Source organism: Trachemys scripta, chromosome 1 (genome assembly GCF_013100865.1).
Source record: "Trachemys scripta elegans isolate TJP31775 chromosome 1, CAS_Tse_1.0, whole genome shotgun sequence".
Taxonomy (NCBI): Eukaryota; Metazoa; Chordata; order Testudines; family Emydidae; genus Trachemys; species Trachemys scripta.
Genome location: NC_048298.1, coordinates 334,897,448 through 334,909,797, shown reverse-complemented (window position 1 = coordinate 334,909,797; position 12,350 = coordinate 334,897,448). Strand labels below are relative to the sequence as shown.

The window sequence follows — 12,350 nt, the reverse complement described above, 5'->3', positions numbered from 1 at the left end:
GCTCTGGGTGGGGCTGGGGATGAGGGGTTTGGGGTATGGGAGGGGGGTGAGGGCTCTGCCTGGGGGTGCGGGCTTTGGGGTGGGGCTGGAGATGAGGGGTTTGGGGTGTGGGAGGGGGGGTGAGGGCTCTGGGGTGGGGCAGGGGATGAGGGGTTTGTGGTGTGGGAGGGGGGTGAGGGCTCTGCCTGGGGGTGCGGGCTCTGGGCGGGGCTGAGGATGAGGGGTTTGGGGTGTGGGAGGGGGGTGAGGACTCTGTCTAGGGGTGCGGGCTCTGGGCGGGGCTGGGGATGAGGGGTTTGGGGTATGGAAGGGGGTGAGGGCTCTGGGGTGGGGGATGACGGCTCTGCCTGGGGGTGCGGGCTCTGGGTGGGGCTGGGGATGAGGAGTTTGGGGTGTGGGAGGGGGTGAGGGCTCTGCCTGGGGGTGCGGGCTTTGGGGGTGGGGCTGGGGATGAGGGGTTTGGAGTGTGGGAGGGGGGTGAGGGCTCTGGGGTGGGGGATGAGGGGTTTGGGATGTGGGAGGGGGGTGAGGACTCTGCCTGGGGGTGCGGGCTTTGGGTGGGGCTGGGGATGAGGGGTTTGGTGTGTGGGAGGGGACTCAGAGCAGGGGCAGGGGGTTGTGGGGGGTGCGGGCTCCAGGAGGGAGTTTGGTTGTGGGAGGGGATTCTGTGCTAGGGCAGGGGGTTGGGCTATGGGAGGGGTTTCGGGGTCCCGGTGGCAGTTACTGCAGCTTCCAGGAAGCAGCCGCCAGGTCCCTGCAGCCCCTAGGCACATGGGAGGCCAGGGATGCTCTGCGCGCTGCCCCCACACCCACAGGCACTGCCCCTGCAGCTCCCATTGGTCGCAGTTCCTTCCTGCCTTAGCCCCAGGGCCCTCCTGCCCGGCCGAACGGACTTTTAACGGCCTGGTCGTCAGTGCTGACCGGAGCCACCAGGGTCCTTTTCACAGGGGTGTTCCAGTAAAAAACCAGACACTTGGCAACCCTAATCCTCAGCCAGAGACCCCCCAACCAGCCCTGCTCCCAGCTCTTTTATTTCCCTGCTTGAGGAGCAGAATGGCCTGTTCAGTGGGGCTGAACATTTTCTATCCACACGGTTTTTGACAAAAAATTGAGTTTTCGATGAAGTGAAACTTTTCGTAGAAAGTGTCGGCTTTCCATGGACAATTCGCATTTCTTTGCTGGAAAATAGAATGCCTGAAAACAGAAACATTTGAGTCTGAAATGCCACCTCACTCTCCCCTTCTCCCCCATGAGCCAGGTTCCCCAGCTGGACTACATCTCCCATGATGCAGCATAGCCATGCAACCGCCATGATGCCTACCCTCCTCTCACTAAGAGGGGAGACTATGGTGTATCATGGGAGATGTAGTCCAATCAGGGAACACAGCCTATAAAGGAAAATGGGAGCAAGAGGCTCCTGAACTACAACTCCCATGAGGCACTATGCTGGCATTTCAAAATCCAAATATTTCAATGAAAACTAAAGGCCCCATTTCCTATTGTTCACTGCTTAGATGCTGCAGTGCTGGATACCCTAAGATAGCTGCAACCCACACTAGGAGAGTGGAGGTCTTTGTCCCCCACTAGTGACTGCTTTAAAAAGCAGACGTATGAGCCTGCTGCAGATAGTGGCTTGCCAGGTTAGACTTTTAGTTTGAGCAATAGTGTTTCCTGCTTTTAGAGCTGAAGGACATTGATTCAAACCCCGCTATCACCTACAAACTGCCACAACGGGGCGAAGGAAAAGAACGCACACAGATTTGGGCTCTGACATCAGTGACCTTTAATGACAAAGAACCCACAGTGACAAAATAAAAAACAAACAAACCCAGGAATAATGTGATCGTCGTAACACCTCACGGGACTGGTAATACTTCAGGAGTAAAAGCTTTCTGTTTTGTTCTGGTCTTTAATGCACTGTAGTAGTTATAACTTAAATGTGGTCAGCATCCCTTGCTGTGCCTGTGAAACTTAAACAAGTCTATAAAAATATGCCATTAAATTCATATCAACAATCAAAGACTCGAGAACACTATGTACAGAGGAGGCAATATATACCAATATTTACAGTACGTCTCAGCGGGATCTCTCACCAAACAGAGAAATAAAGCCAAGAGAACAGAGTCAAACAGGGAGGGGAGGGAGCATGGGAGACCGTGCCTTGCCTGTCCTCTCCTTTGGTGCATCTTGGGTGGAAATGCCAGTCCCGTAGTTCTCTATGGAGTAGCAGCAGCGCCCACCTCAAAAGAAAGACACAGTTCTTGGCTGGAGGAGCCAACCTCACCCGCCTGGCATGTGGGTGGTAGCGGCAGTGATGATGGAACCGTTTTTATGGTGGGGGTGCTGAGAGCCATTGAACAAAACTGCAAACCCTGAATATGATGGAAACCACTTCAAGTTGGGGGGAGGGGGGGAGAGGAGGGGTGCCGCCCCCCCCTGTTCCAGCACCCCTGGGTAGCAGGGATTGGCCCTTTGATGGGTCACATGCGACTCTGCCACCATTGCATCTCTAGACTGCGCAGGGAGACAGCACGGTCTAGGAGCCTGGCCTCACTCTCTGACATTGATGAATGGAGTTGCTTTGTGCATCCTTTCTACCCCTCTGGTAGCAGGGAATGGCAGTGGTCTGCACCAATGTGTCCAAATGGCGCCCCCTAGTGTTTACAAATGGGATGGACTTTGCTTTAAGGGTGAAATGCAAAGAAAATATTTACGGCGTCTTGAACAGGATGATGTGATCTGAGTCGCAGATCGGTATTGACACAGCCCACATCCCCTTGGGAAAGCCTCACGGTCACTCATGGATTTTACACTCTTTGAGGCAGGTCTCTGAGCTGGGGGGGGGAGGGGAGGAGAAGTGATTTTTGGACAGATCTAAGGAACAGCATCCTCTCAGTAGCGGGAAGGGAGCCCCGCAGCACCGCGTGACATCGCCACTCCGGCCTGCCAAAGACCATGCCAAGGTACTCCAGCAAAGGGAGGGCTGGGAGGAACTGAGATGTCAAATGGAAAAGAACCAGGAGAAACGCCTCCCTGCACCTTTTTCAGACACAGTTCAGGACGCCGTCGTTGGTCACCAAGGAGCAGGCAAGAGTGAGCTAACACGCCTTTGGTTTTGCTTGTCAGTTCACCTCTAGCCAGCAGAATGAATCCTTCGGTTAGGATCATTAGACACTTTTCTAGGCTTAGTTGAAGCTGACGGTGGGCTGCAAAACACGTACGGCACATACATTCATTTAACTGTTTGAGATCCGATAGCAGCAGCAGAACACTACACCGAGAGACCGAACAATTCCTACAGCATTTCACACTGAGGGACAATCGTGTGCTGGGCAGGAACGCAGACTCTGCCCCCCATGGACCCTTTTGGCCTTGAAATCAAAGAACTGATTTGAAGACAGAGATGGTTGAAAAGAGCGGGGAAATTGCTCCAAATGTCCCAATCCTTCCGACCCCCGCAAAAACATTTCAATCAGCTCATTTCAACTGGCCCCTCCCTTCGCTCACGTGCTCAAGCTTCTGTACTTCCCTGCAGCCATCAATCTCACCATAAATACCTTAACCAGAGGGCGGGATGGCGGTACCTGGCGTGTGACACCGGCAACCGTCCTGGGGCAAACCTGGAACGCTGAACTTGGGGCCTGATCCTGAACAGGGCCTATTTATTTCCATGGGAGCGAAGGGTACTCAGCTCCTTCCAGGAGACTGAGCCAAAGTCCATTGCTGTCAATGGACAGTCTCTAAAGACCCTCTACACACAGCTGAAGAGGGAGGGATTTTCACACAGGTTTTAAGATCTACTTGCCGGTTTTAAGACTGTACCGAGTCTCAGCAGCTGATCTAACAGGCCCATTGGCTATTAAAGCTCTGCAGTTCACCCCTAAGGGTACGTCCACACTATGCCGGATCGGCAGGTAGCGATCGATCTATCGGGGATCGATTTATCACGTCTCGTTTAGATGCAATAAATCAATCCCCGCCGCGCTCCCCGTCGACTCCGGAACTCCACCAGGGTGAGAGGCGGAAGCGGAGTCGAAGGGAGAGCTGTGGCCGTCGATCCCGCACCGTGAGGATGGGAGGTAAGTCGAAATAAGATTCGTCGACTTCAGCTACGCTATTCTCATAGCTGAAGTTGCGTATCTTACATCGACCCCCCCCCAGTGTAGACCAGCCCTAAGAGTAGTTCAGCAAAACCCATTAATCACTGAGGACCTAGTTGTCTTTAAGGGGAGTATGCAGGTCACTGCATCTCAAGGCCAAGCCCACCTCACCTTCTGTGAAACACCCAACAAGGATTTTGCATGGCTCAAGTGAGCAGGATTCACCCCTCACTGCTGGAAGAGTCTGCTCGGAGCATCTGGGAGATTGCGAAGGCTTCAACGAGAGGAGGTGACTATGAGATCGTTCCCTCTTTCATCTCCCAGTCAAGGTTGTTACGTCCAAGCCCTACTGATCATCCAAACTCCTGTCATGCCAACCAATTCCCTTCTAACCGAATCCTCACCGCGTCCGAGACCCCGGTCTGTTTCCTTCGAATGATCAGTTGAAATGTGACTAATGTGGCCTACCTGTTCAAGATCACGATGACCCCACCAGTGGGAAAACAGACAGATCAATGCATGATCTCTTGCAGCCTGCCAGTCACATGGACTGAGACGACGGTGACGGGGCTTTCAAAAGGAGAAGCCATTGGGTTAGTTATTATTGGAGGTGCATAGCTCCTAAGTGGTGAACACTGAATAGGGATGTGGAATCTGGGGCCATGTTGGTGCCAAGATGCTGCAGACAAAGTGACTCTGATTTCCTCCAAAGCACAGACAGAAGGCACAGAATATTTAAGCGTGTTCACCGTACATAAGGGCTGGTATGAATTACCAGGGGACAAAGCAAGGTCCCCTTAAGCACGGTGGAGATGACAGGAATGATCATCCTCCTTCCATGGCCAAGGAGCAGTTATGGTCCCACACTGGATTTCTTGTGGAAGTTCGCTCCTTGGAAACCTCCAGGATGGGGTGTGACAAAGAAAGAAAGGATACGAATAAATGGTCAGGTTTCACAGTGGAGTGAGATAAAGAGCAGGGTCCCCCTAGATTTGTATTGGGACCAATGCTGTTCAACAGAGTCATAAATGACATGAAAAAAGGGGTAAACAGTGAGGTGGCAAAATTTGCAGATGATACAAAACTGCTCAAAATAGTTAAGTCCCAGGCAGACTGCGAAGAGTTACAAAGGGACTTCACAAAACTGGGCGACTGGGCAACAAAATGGCAGATGAAATTCAGTGTTGATAAAAGCAAAGTAATGCACATTGGAAAACATAATCCCAACGATACATACAAAATGATGGGGTCCAAATGAGCTGTTACCACTCAAGAAAGATCTTGGAGTCATTGTGGAGAGTTCTCTGAAAACATCCATGTGCAGCAGCCGTCAAAAAAGCGAACAGCATGATAGGAATCATTAGAAACGGGATAGATAATAAGAGGAAATATCGTAATGTCACTATATAAATCCATGGTACACCCACACTTTGAATACTGCTGCAGTTCTTGTGGCGCCATCTCAAAAAAGATACATTAGAACTGGAAAAAAGACAGAGAAGAACAACAAAAATGATTAGGGGTATGGAACGGCTTCTGTATGAGGAGAGATTAAAAAGACTGGGACTGTTCATCTTAGAAAAGAGACGACTAAGTGGGGATATGCTAGAGGTCTATAAAATCATGACGGGTGTGGAGAAAGTGAATAGGGAAGTGTTATTTACCCCTTCACATAATACAAGAATAGGGGTCACCCAATGAAATTAATAGGCTGCAGGTTTTAAACAAACACAAGGCAGTACTTCTTCACACAATGCACAGTCAACCTGTGGAACTCATTGCCGAGGGATGTTGTGAAGAGCACAAGTACAACTGGGTTAAAAAAAGAATTAGATCAGTTCACGGAGGATAGGTCCATCAGTGGCCATTAACCAGGATGGTCAGGGACACAACCCCATGCTCTGGGTGTCCCTAGCCTCTGATTGCCAGAAGCTGGGAGTAGATGCCAAGGGATGGATCACTCAATAATTGCCCTGTTCTGTTCACCCGGCATTGGCCACTGTCGGAACACAGGATACTGGGCTAGTTCCATGCGAGCCTGGCACATGGCAGCTAGTGCTCAGAGAGGGACTTGTGTTGCTGCAGGCTGCCCTGTCCTGGATTGATTAGGGCACTGATTCAGCAAAGCACGTAAGCATCTGGCTAGGCCTCACTGACTCCACAGCATGTCCCTAAGTGCTCTGCGGCCTCAGGGCTTAGCTGCTCCTAACATGGTGCTAACTGGGAGAGCTGCATGTAGGGCTGTGCCATATCGGTATTTTCCGACAGGTAAGGACAGGGTGCAGGACAATCTCTCCATTATGCAGGCTGAGGAACTGTCTGTCTATCCCACCTGTGCAAGAAATTCTGCATCTCACCAACCCTCCACCCTCAAATTCAGCACCTTATACCCCTTTCAGATACAGACACACAGCTGTCAATCAAGAGCCACGCTGACCCTGCCACCTGATCTCCGGGGGCGGCACTGCCTACCATCGCTGACTAGAATCTTTCCATTGGATTTGATGTAGGTTGGCTTGTGGCCTAGGAGATCACCCCATGAGGAAGAGAATGGCCCCAGGGGGAAGCTGCTGTATCTTACCCACACCTTGCTCAGACACACTGGGCCAATTCCATCCTGACCCGTGCCGTGGGTAAACGGAGACGGGGCAGTTACTGACGTCAGCAAGCGAAGACCCTGCGATTTGTGAACAAACCTCTTGGAAAAACCACTTTGAGCAACACATTGTGCATCCACAAGGAAACCCACCTCTCTTAAAGGAAAGTCAATCTCACGCAGCATCCCCGGAGGCCAGTCCTAGGTGCTGTACAGACACAGAGTAACCAACGGCCCCTGACCCAAAGAGCTTCACATCTAAATACGCAAGACAGACAAAGGGTGGGAGGGGAAGCAGAAGCATAGAGAGGCAAGTGACTTGCTCAAAGTCACTCAGTAGCAGAGCTGGGGATGGAACCCAGGTGTCCTGACTACCAGCCCAGTGCCCTAGCAACTTGACCATGCTTCTGTGCAAAATCCCAAACCACTTGATGATGGAGCTAATCAGCCGCAGAGGGAAAGGGAGGACAGAGAAATGATACGTTTTTAGATGAAACAGGAAAACAGAAAGTATGCAGATGAGGCAGAGAGAGGAAAGAAAGCTGCCCTTGCAGAGGAATTGCAGAGGAGAAGGCTCTTGCATGAAGACTTAAAATATACTTGTATATATTGTTCAGGTCACGGGGGACACAAAATGTTGTTTAAGTTTTTTGTTAAAGTATTTCAAATGCTATAGAATAAAGTATTTTCAAATACCTCAACAGGGCTAGAACTACAGCTGAGGTAAGCAGGCTTAGCCACGCTGGTTGCAATGGAGCGACGTCCATTGACACTAGCTAGGTGTGTGGCCTGGAGCTTTTAAGCACATTGTTCGGGCACTCAGCTATTGCACCAGAGCTGCTGTATAACTGGGAGAACCCAGTCAGGGTGGCCTTAAAACCTACTGAGGTCTGCAGACAGGCCAAGATTTTTAAAAAGCAGGTGCTTAAAGTTAAGTGCCTAAATCCAAATTTAGGCACCTAAAAGAGTGGCTTGATTTTCAGACCGCGATGAGGCCCCCAACACGTGGGGAGACGTCTCATCAGGAAACCTTGGGCATGGCTGAAAGTGCTCACCCCCTTATAAAACATTCAGGCCACACGTTTAGGTGTCTAAATGTTGTTCTTAATTATTTGTACTGTGGAAGGGCCCAGTCACGGACCAGGACCCCATGCGGTAGGTGCTATATAGCGCAGAACAGAATGACAACCTAAGTAAACACAGATTGAGAAGTTGGCATCCAGGGTGACCTTTTCAAAAGAGACGAGCGATTCTGGGCACCTCCATTTTCGGAGCCCAACGTGAGACACGTTAAAGGTGGTTTTCAGAAAGCGTGAGCAGCCAGGAGCAGATTTTCAAAAGAGCCAGGGTTCTGGAGTATCGCCAGTCCAGAGTGTTCAAAACCCCCAGACTGTGTTCAAAATCATGAGAGTGTTTAAAAAATCCTTCATCTGGGGTTCATTTTGATTTGCCTTCTGTTTATTGAGCCTTCGGGGTGCACTTCAGGCCCTGATTCCCAACTTTTTCTTTGCAACCATGAGGGCTAGAAATTTAATTTAAAAAAAAAATGAAAGCTGAGATTCTCATGAAATAACATGACTCCAGAGGCTGGAGCTTTAACATGAGCACTAAATATCATGAGATTTGTAAGAGCTGGCAACACTGGCGACTTAGCAGCACAAACCCCATTGAGAGTCCACGGCACATGAATTCTTGTCATGTCAGGTGCTTTTGAAATTCCCAGTGCTGCCCTCTGAAAAAGCGGTCCTTAAGATGTCTCCGGTTGGGCACCCAACCCTCATTACTCACCTTGAGGCCCCATCTTGGCCACATGAACCCTCACAGGCAGCCCAGGGGGACACTTTCCTTTGGGGACATTTTTGGTGCAAGCTGGCTGACAGTGGATTCATACTCTCTCGCTAGGTGAGTAAACCCCCATGATTCTCTTTGCTCCCTACCCCCATTCAGGATTCGGGATCTGGAAGCTAAGTACATAAATTAAGTGCTGGGGACAAAAAGGTAACTAGTTAAAAAACAACCATAAATACTGTACAATGCAAGAGACCGTTGCAGTCCGACAATGCCCCTCCTGGTTCTGCCCTGGCTACAAGCCACAATAACCAACTTGCTTTGCTCTTAAAGCCAAAGGAGGGTGAAGCTGCCCAGGTTCTCACAGTGCCCCCTTGTGGCGCTGCCCACTTTCAGGGATCCAGCTAAGTATTGCACATTTTTTATTTCATGCAGCGGCTCCCCTCTTGGCTGGCTGAACGGAGATCAGCTCTCTGCCACCTCTGCAATCAGAGTTGTTGACTCTCAGCCAAGACGCTCCCACCTCTCCCCTCCAGACACTCAGGTAGCCCTCTGGGATCAGCGCTCGTGGGTGAATGTGATACTGCTGCCATTGTATGACACTTGCTATATACAGCTCATCACTGGCTGGGACTGATGGCAGGCTGGGGTGTCGGCACCCTGCATGCAATTCCCTGGGCACGACGCTGCCTCCGCTTCCATGCAAGCTCCTTGTCAAATGTCCCCCCCACAGAAAATAAATAAGGAGATTGTATATATATGCAAAACAAACAACACCACCACAAGCGTTCTTTGGGTGACAGCGATGAGTAAGCAGGTTAGCTAGAGACCTGGAGATGCTGGAGCAGCTGCGGCGAACGGGGATGCTGGAGCGGCTGCCGCTGACAGGATCCCCTGTGTGCTGCCGCTGTGTGGGGGGATCCCAGTGAAGGTGGCGGTGAAGTGAATGTGACGGTTGGCTGATTCTGGCTGGGTGGACAAGAGACAGAGCAAGAGAGCGGGCAGGCTGCCGTCCACGGGTGCGCTTGCTTAGACATGGACCTTCCGCTCCCAAGTGCCTGGATTCGGAACCCCAGGCAGGTCGAAGCACAAGACACAAAAGAAAGGTCCCTTGCCGACCGCACAAACAATGGATTCTCTCCTCTACTAAGCCCTCCTCTTTCGCCTGGATGCTTCCAAGCAATGCCACATCAATCTGTCCATCCAGGTGCCCCTGTCCCCACACCCGCACCCGCAGCTGGAGTAAGCACAGGCTGCGCCATAGGATCTGTTTGTCGAGTGTGTTCCTCTCACCACGCTGCAGACGCTGTGTTTGGGAGGAGCTTGTCCCCAGGCACACACAAATCATCCGGGATGGGAGACGAGACGGGCTCGGGGGCGGTTGGTAACAAGAGGAGGCAGGGGTGGGGCTGGTGCTCTCCCCACAGTGGGGCCCCGTGCTGCCGCGGATCAGACCCTCCACAGGAGGAGATGGTTTGTGCTGTCATCTCGCCCCACTGTCTCACTGCTGTTGGTGAGTCTGAAATCCTCATAGCCATCCCCCCCGCTGATCACCAGCATCTTAGACTTGGAGAGGACCATGTTGGAGGACCGGTGTCTTGCCAAATCTCTCTTTTCTGCGTCGCTCAGCTTCTCGGTACCTGGGAAACGGAACAAGCCCAGAGAGATCACAGCGGCTGTCTGACGGAACGTGGCGAAGGGGTTCTCAAACCGGGCAGTCTATGTCCCTCCCCAGACATGAGCCGTAACGCCCCCAGGAGCCTTGTCACGCATGGGTCCACCCCACTCTCCTCCCAAGCCCCAAAAGCCAGGAGTTTTAAGGGTTGAGTGATTTTGCAGGCTCATCCTGAGGACCTGATTTTCAGAAAGTGTGGAAAACCCAAGCTGCTGAAAATCAGAACCCTTAAGGAGTTTCACACCAGGTATCCCAAATCCCAAGCCCCCTTCCTCAACTGCTTTGGAAAGCCTTGGTCAAAAGGAATGGGCTTCTCACCCTGGAAGGCCCCAGCTCACCTTTTCCAAGAGTAGCATGAATTCTGCTCTGTGCTAGCCTCGCCTTCAGGGAGACTGAGGGAAGGGGCAGCTTATTCATAGATTCCCAGGCCAGAAGAGACTGTTTTGACCATCTAGTCTGATCTCCTCCATAACACAGGCCGGAGAACTTCCCCCCCAAAAGTCCAGGTACACTATTCCCACTGGATCATGCTTGTCCACACATTTGTTGACCCCCCTCAAAGGATTCTAATAGATTGGTGAGGCATGATTTTCCTTTACAAAAGCCATGTTGATGCTTCCCAACAAATTGTGTTCATCTAGGTGTCTGATAATTCTGTTCTTTACTATAGTTTTAAGCAGTTTGCCTGGTACTGAAGTTAGGCTTACTGGCCTATAATTGCCAAGATCACCTCTGGAGCCTTTTTAAAAAAATCAATGTCATATTAGCTATCCTCCAGTCATCTGGTATGGAGGCTGATTTAAGTGACAGGTAATATAAGACACTTAGTAGTTCTGCAATTTCACATTTGAGTTCCTTCAGAACTCTTGGGTGAATTCCATCTGGTCCTGGAGACTGATTACTCTTTAATTTATGGCTTTATTCCAAAACCTCCTCTACTGACACCTCTGTCTGGGACAGTTCCTCAGATCTGTCACCTAAGAAGAATGGCTCAAGTGTGGGAATCTCCCTCACATCCTCTGCAAATAATTCATTTAGCTTCTCTGCAACAGCCTTGTCTTCCAGTGGCCCACTGACTATTTGGGAGGCTTCTCACTTCTGATGTACTTATTTATTTATTTATTTTGCTGTTAGCTTTTGCGTCTTTTGCTAGTTGCTCTTCAGATTCTTTTTTGGCCTGCCTAATTATACGTTTACACTTGACTTGCCAGAGTTTATGCTCCTTTCTATTTTCTTCAGGAGGACTTGACTTCCAATTTTTAAAGGAAGCCTTTTTGCCTGTAATCGCCTCTTTTACTCTGTTGTTTAGCCATGGTGACATTTTTTTGGTTCTCTTAAATGTTTTTTTCATTTCGGGAATACATTTAATTTGAGCCTCTATTACGCTGTTTCCATGCAGCTTGCAGGCGTTTCACACTTGTGACTGTTCCTTTGAATTTCCGTTTAACTAGCCGCCGCATTTTGTGTATTTCCTCTTTTAGAAGTTAAATGCTATGGTGGTGGGCTTCTTTGGTATTCCCCACCCCAAACAGAGATGTTAAACCGAGGCTGGGTGTCTGCAATAGCATGTTTGCCATAAGGGGGCGCACTCAGCACCTGCTGCACCCAGAGAAGTCTCCCAAGAGTTGCAGTGAAGCTGTGTCGCTTGGATGATTGAAAAATAGGCTGGACAAAGAACCGGGGAATGAGAGTGGAGCAGTAGCTCTACTATAGTGAGGGTTGAGACTGTTTAAAAGATAATTATCCTAAATACGCTAAAATCCACATATCAACTCAGATTGTCTTGAAAATCACTGTGCCTTATGGATGTCTGGGGTAGGGTTAGTTAGGGTTACCATACGTCCGGTTTTTCCCGGACACGTCCGGCTTTTTGGTAATCAAACCCCCGTCCGGGGGGAATTGCCAAAAAGCCGAACATGTCCGTGAAAATGCCGGCCGGGCACTTCCCCTCCCGCGGCTGCTCTGCTCCTCCCCTGACTCTTCGGCTCTGTTTCAGAGCCGAGCTGCCCCAGCGCTATGGGCTTCAGGCAGCCCCCTTGCCTCCGGACCCCAGCCGCTGGCCGGGCACTTCCCCTCCCGGGCTCCGGCGGCGCAGGGTCCGGAGGCATGGGCATGGGGGCTGCCTGAAGCTGGTAGCGTTCGGGCAGCTCGGCTCTTAAACAGAGCCGAAGAGTCAGGGGAGGAGCAGAGC

General features: G+C 50.9%; 1 protein-coding gene across 1 annotated transcript in view; it reads right to left on the bottom strand.

The window, feature by feature from the left end:
• Positions 1-5,770: 5,770 nt before the first annotated feature.
• Positions 5,771-12,350, bottom strand: part of ARHGEF17 (Rho guanine nucleotide exchange factor 17) — a 249,337-nt gene continuing 242,757 nt past the window's right edge. Inside the window, exon 15 of the mRNA XM_034779747.1 lies at positions 5,771-10,124. Coding sequence (XP_034635638.1) covers positions 9,934-10,124 — 191 coding nt within the window. The 3' untranslated portion in view covers positions 5,771-9,933. The remainder of the gene's footprint in view (positions 10,125-12,350) is intronic.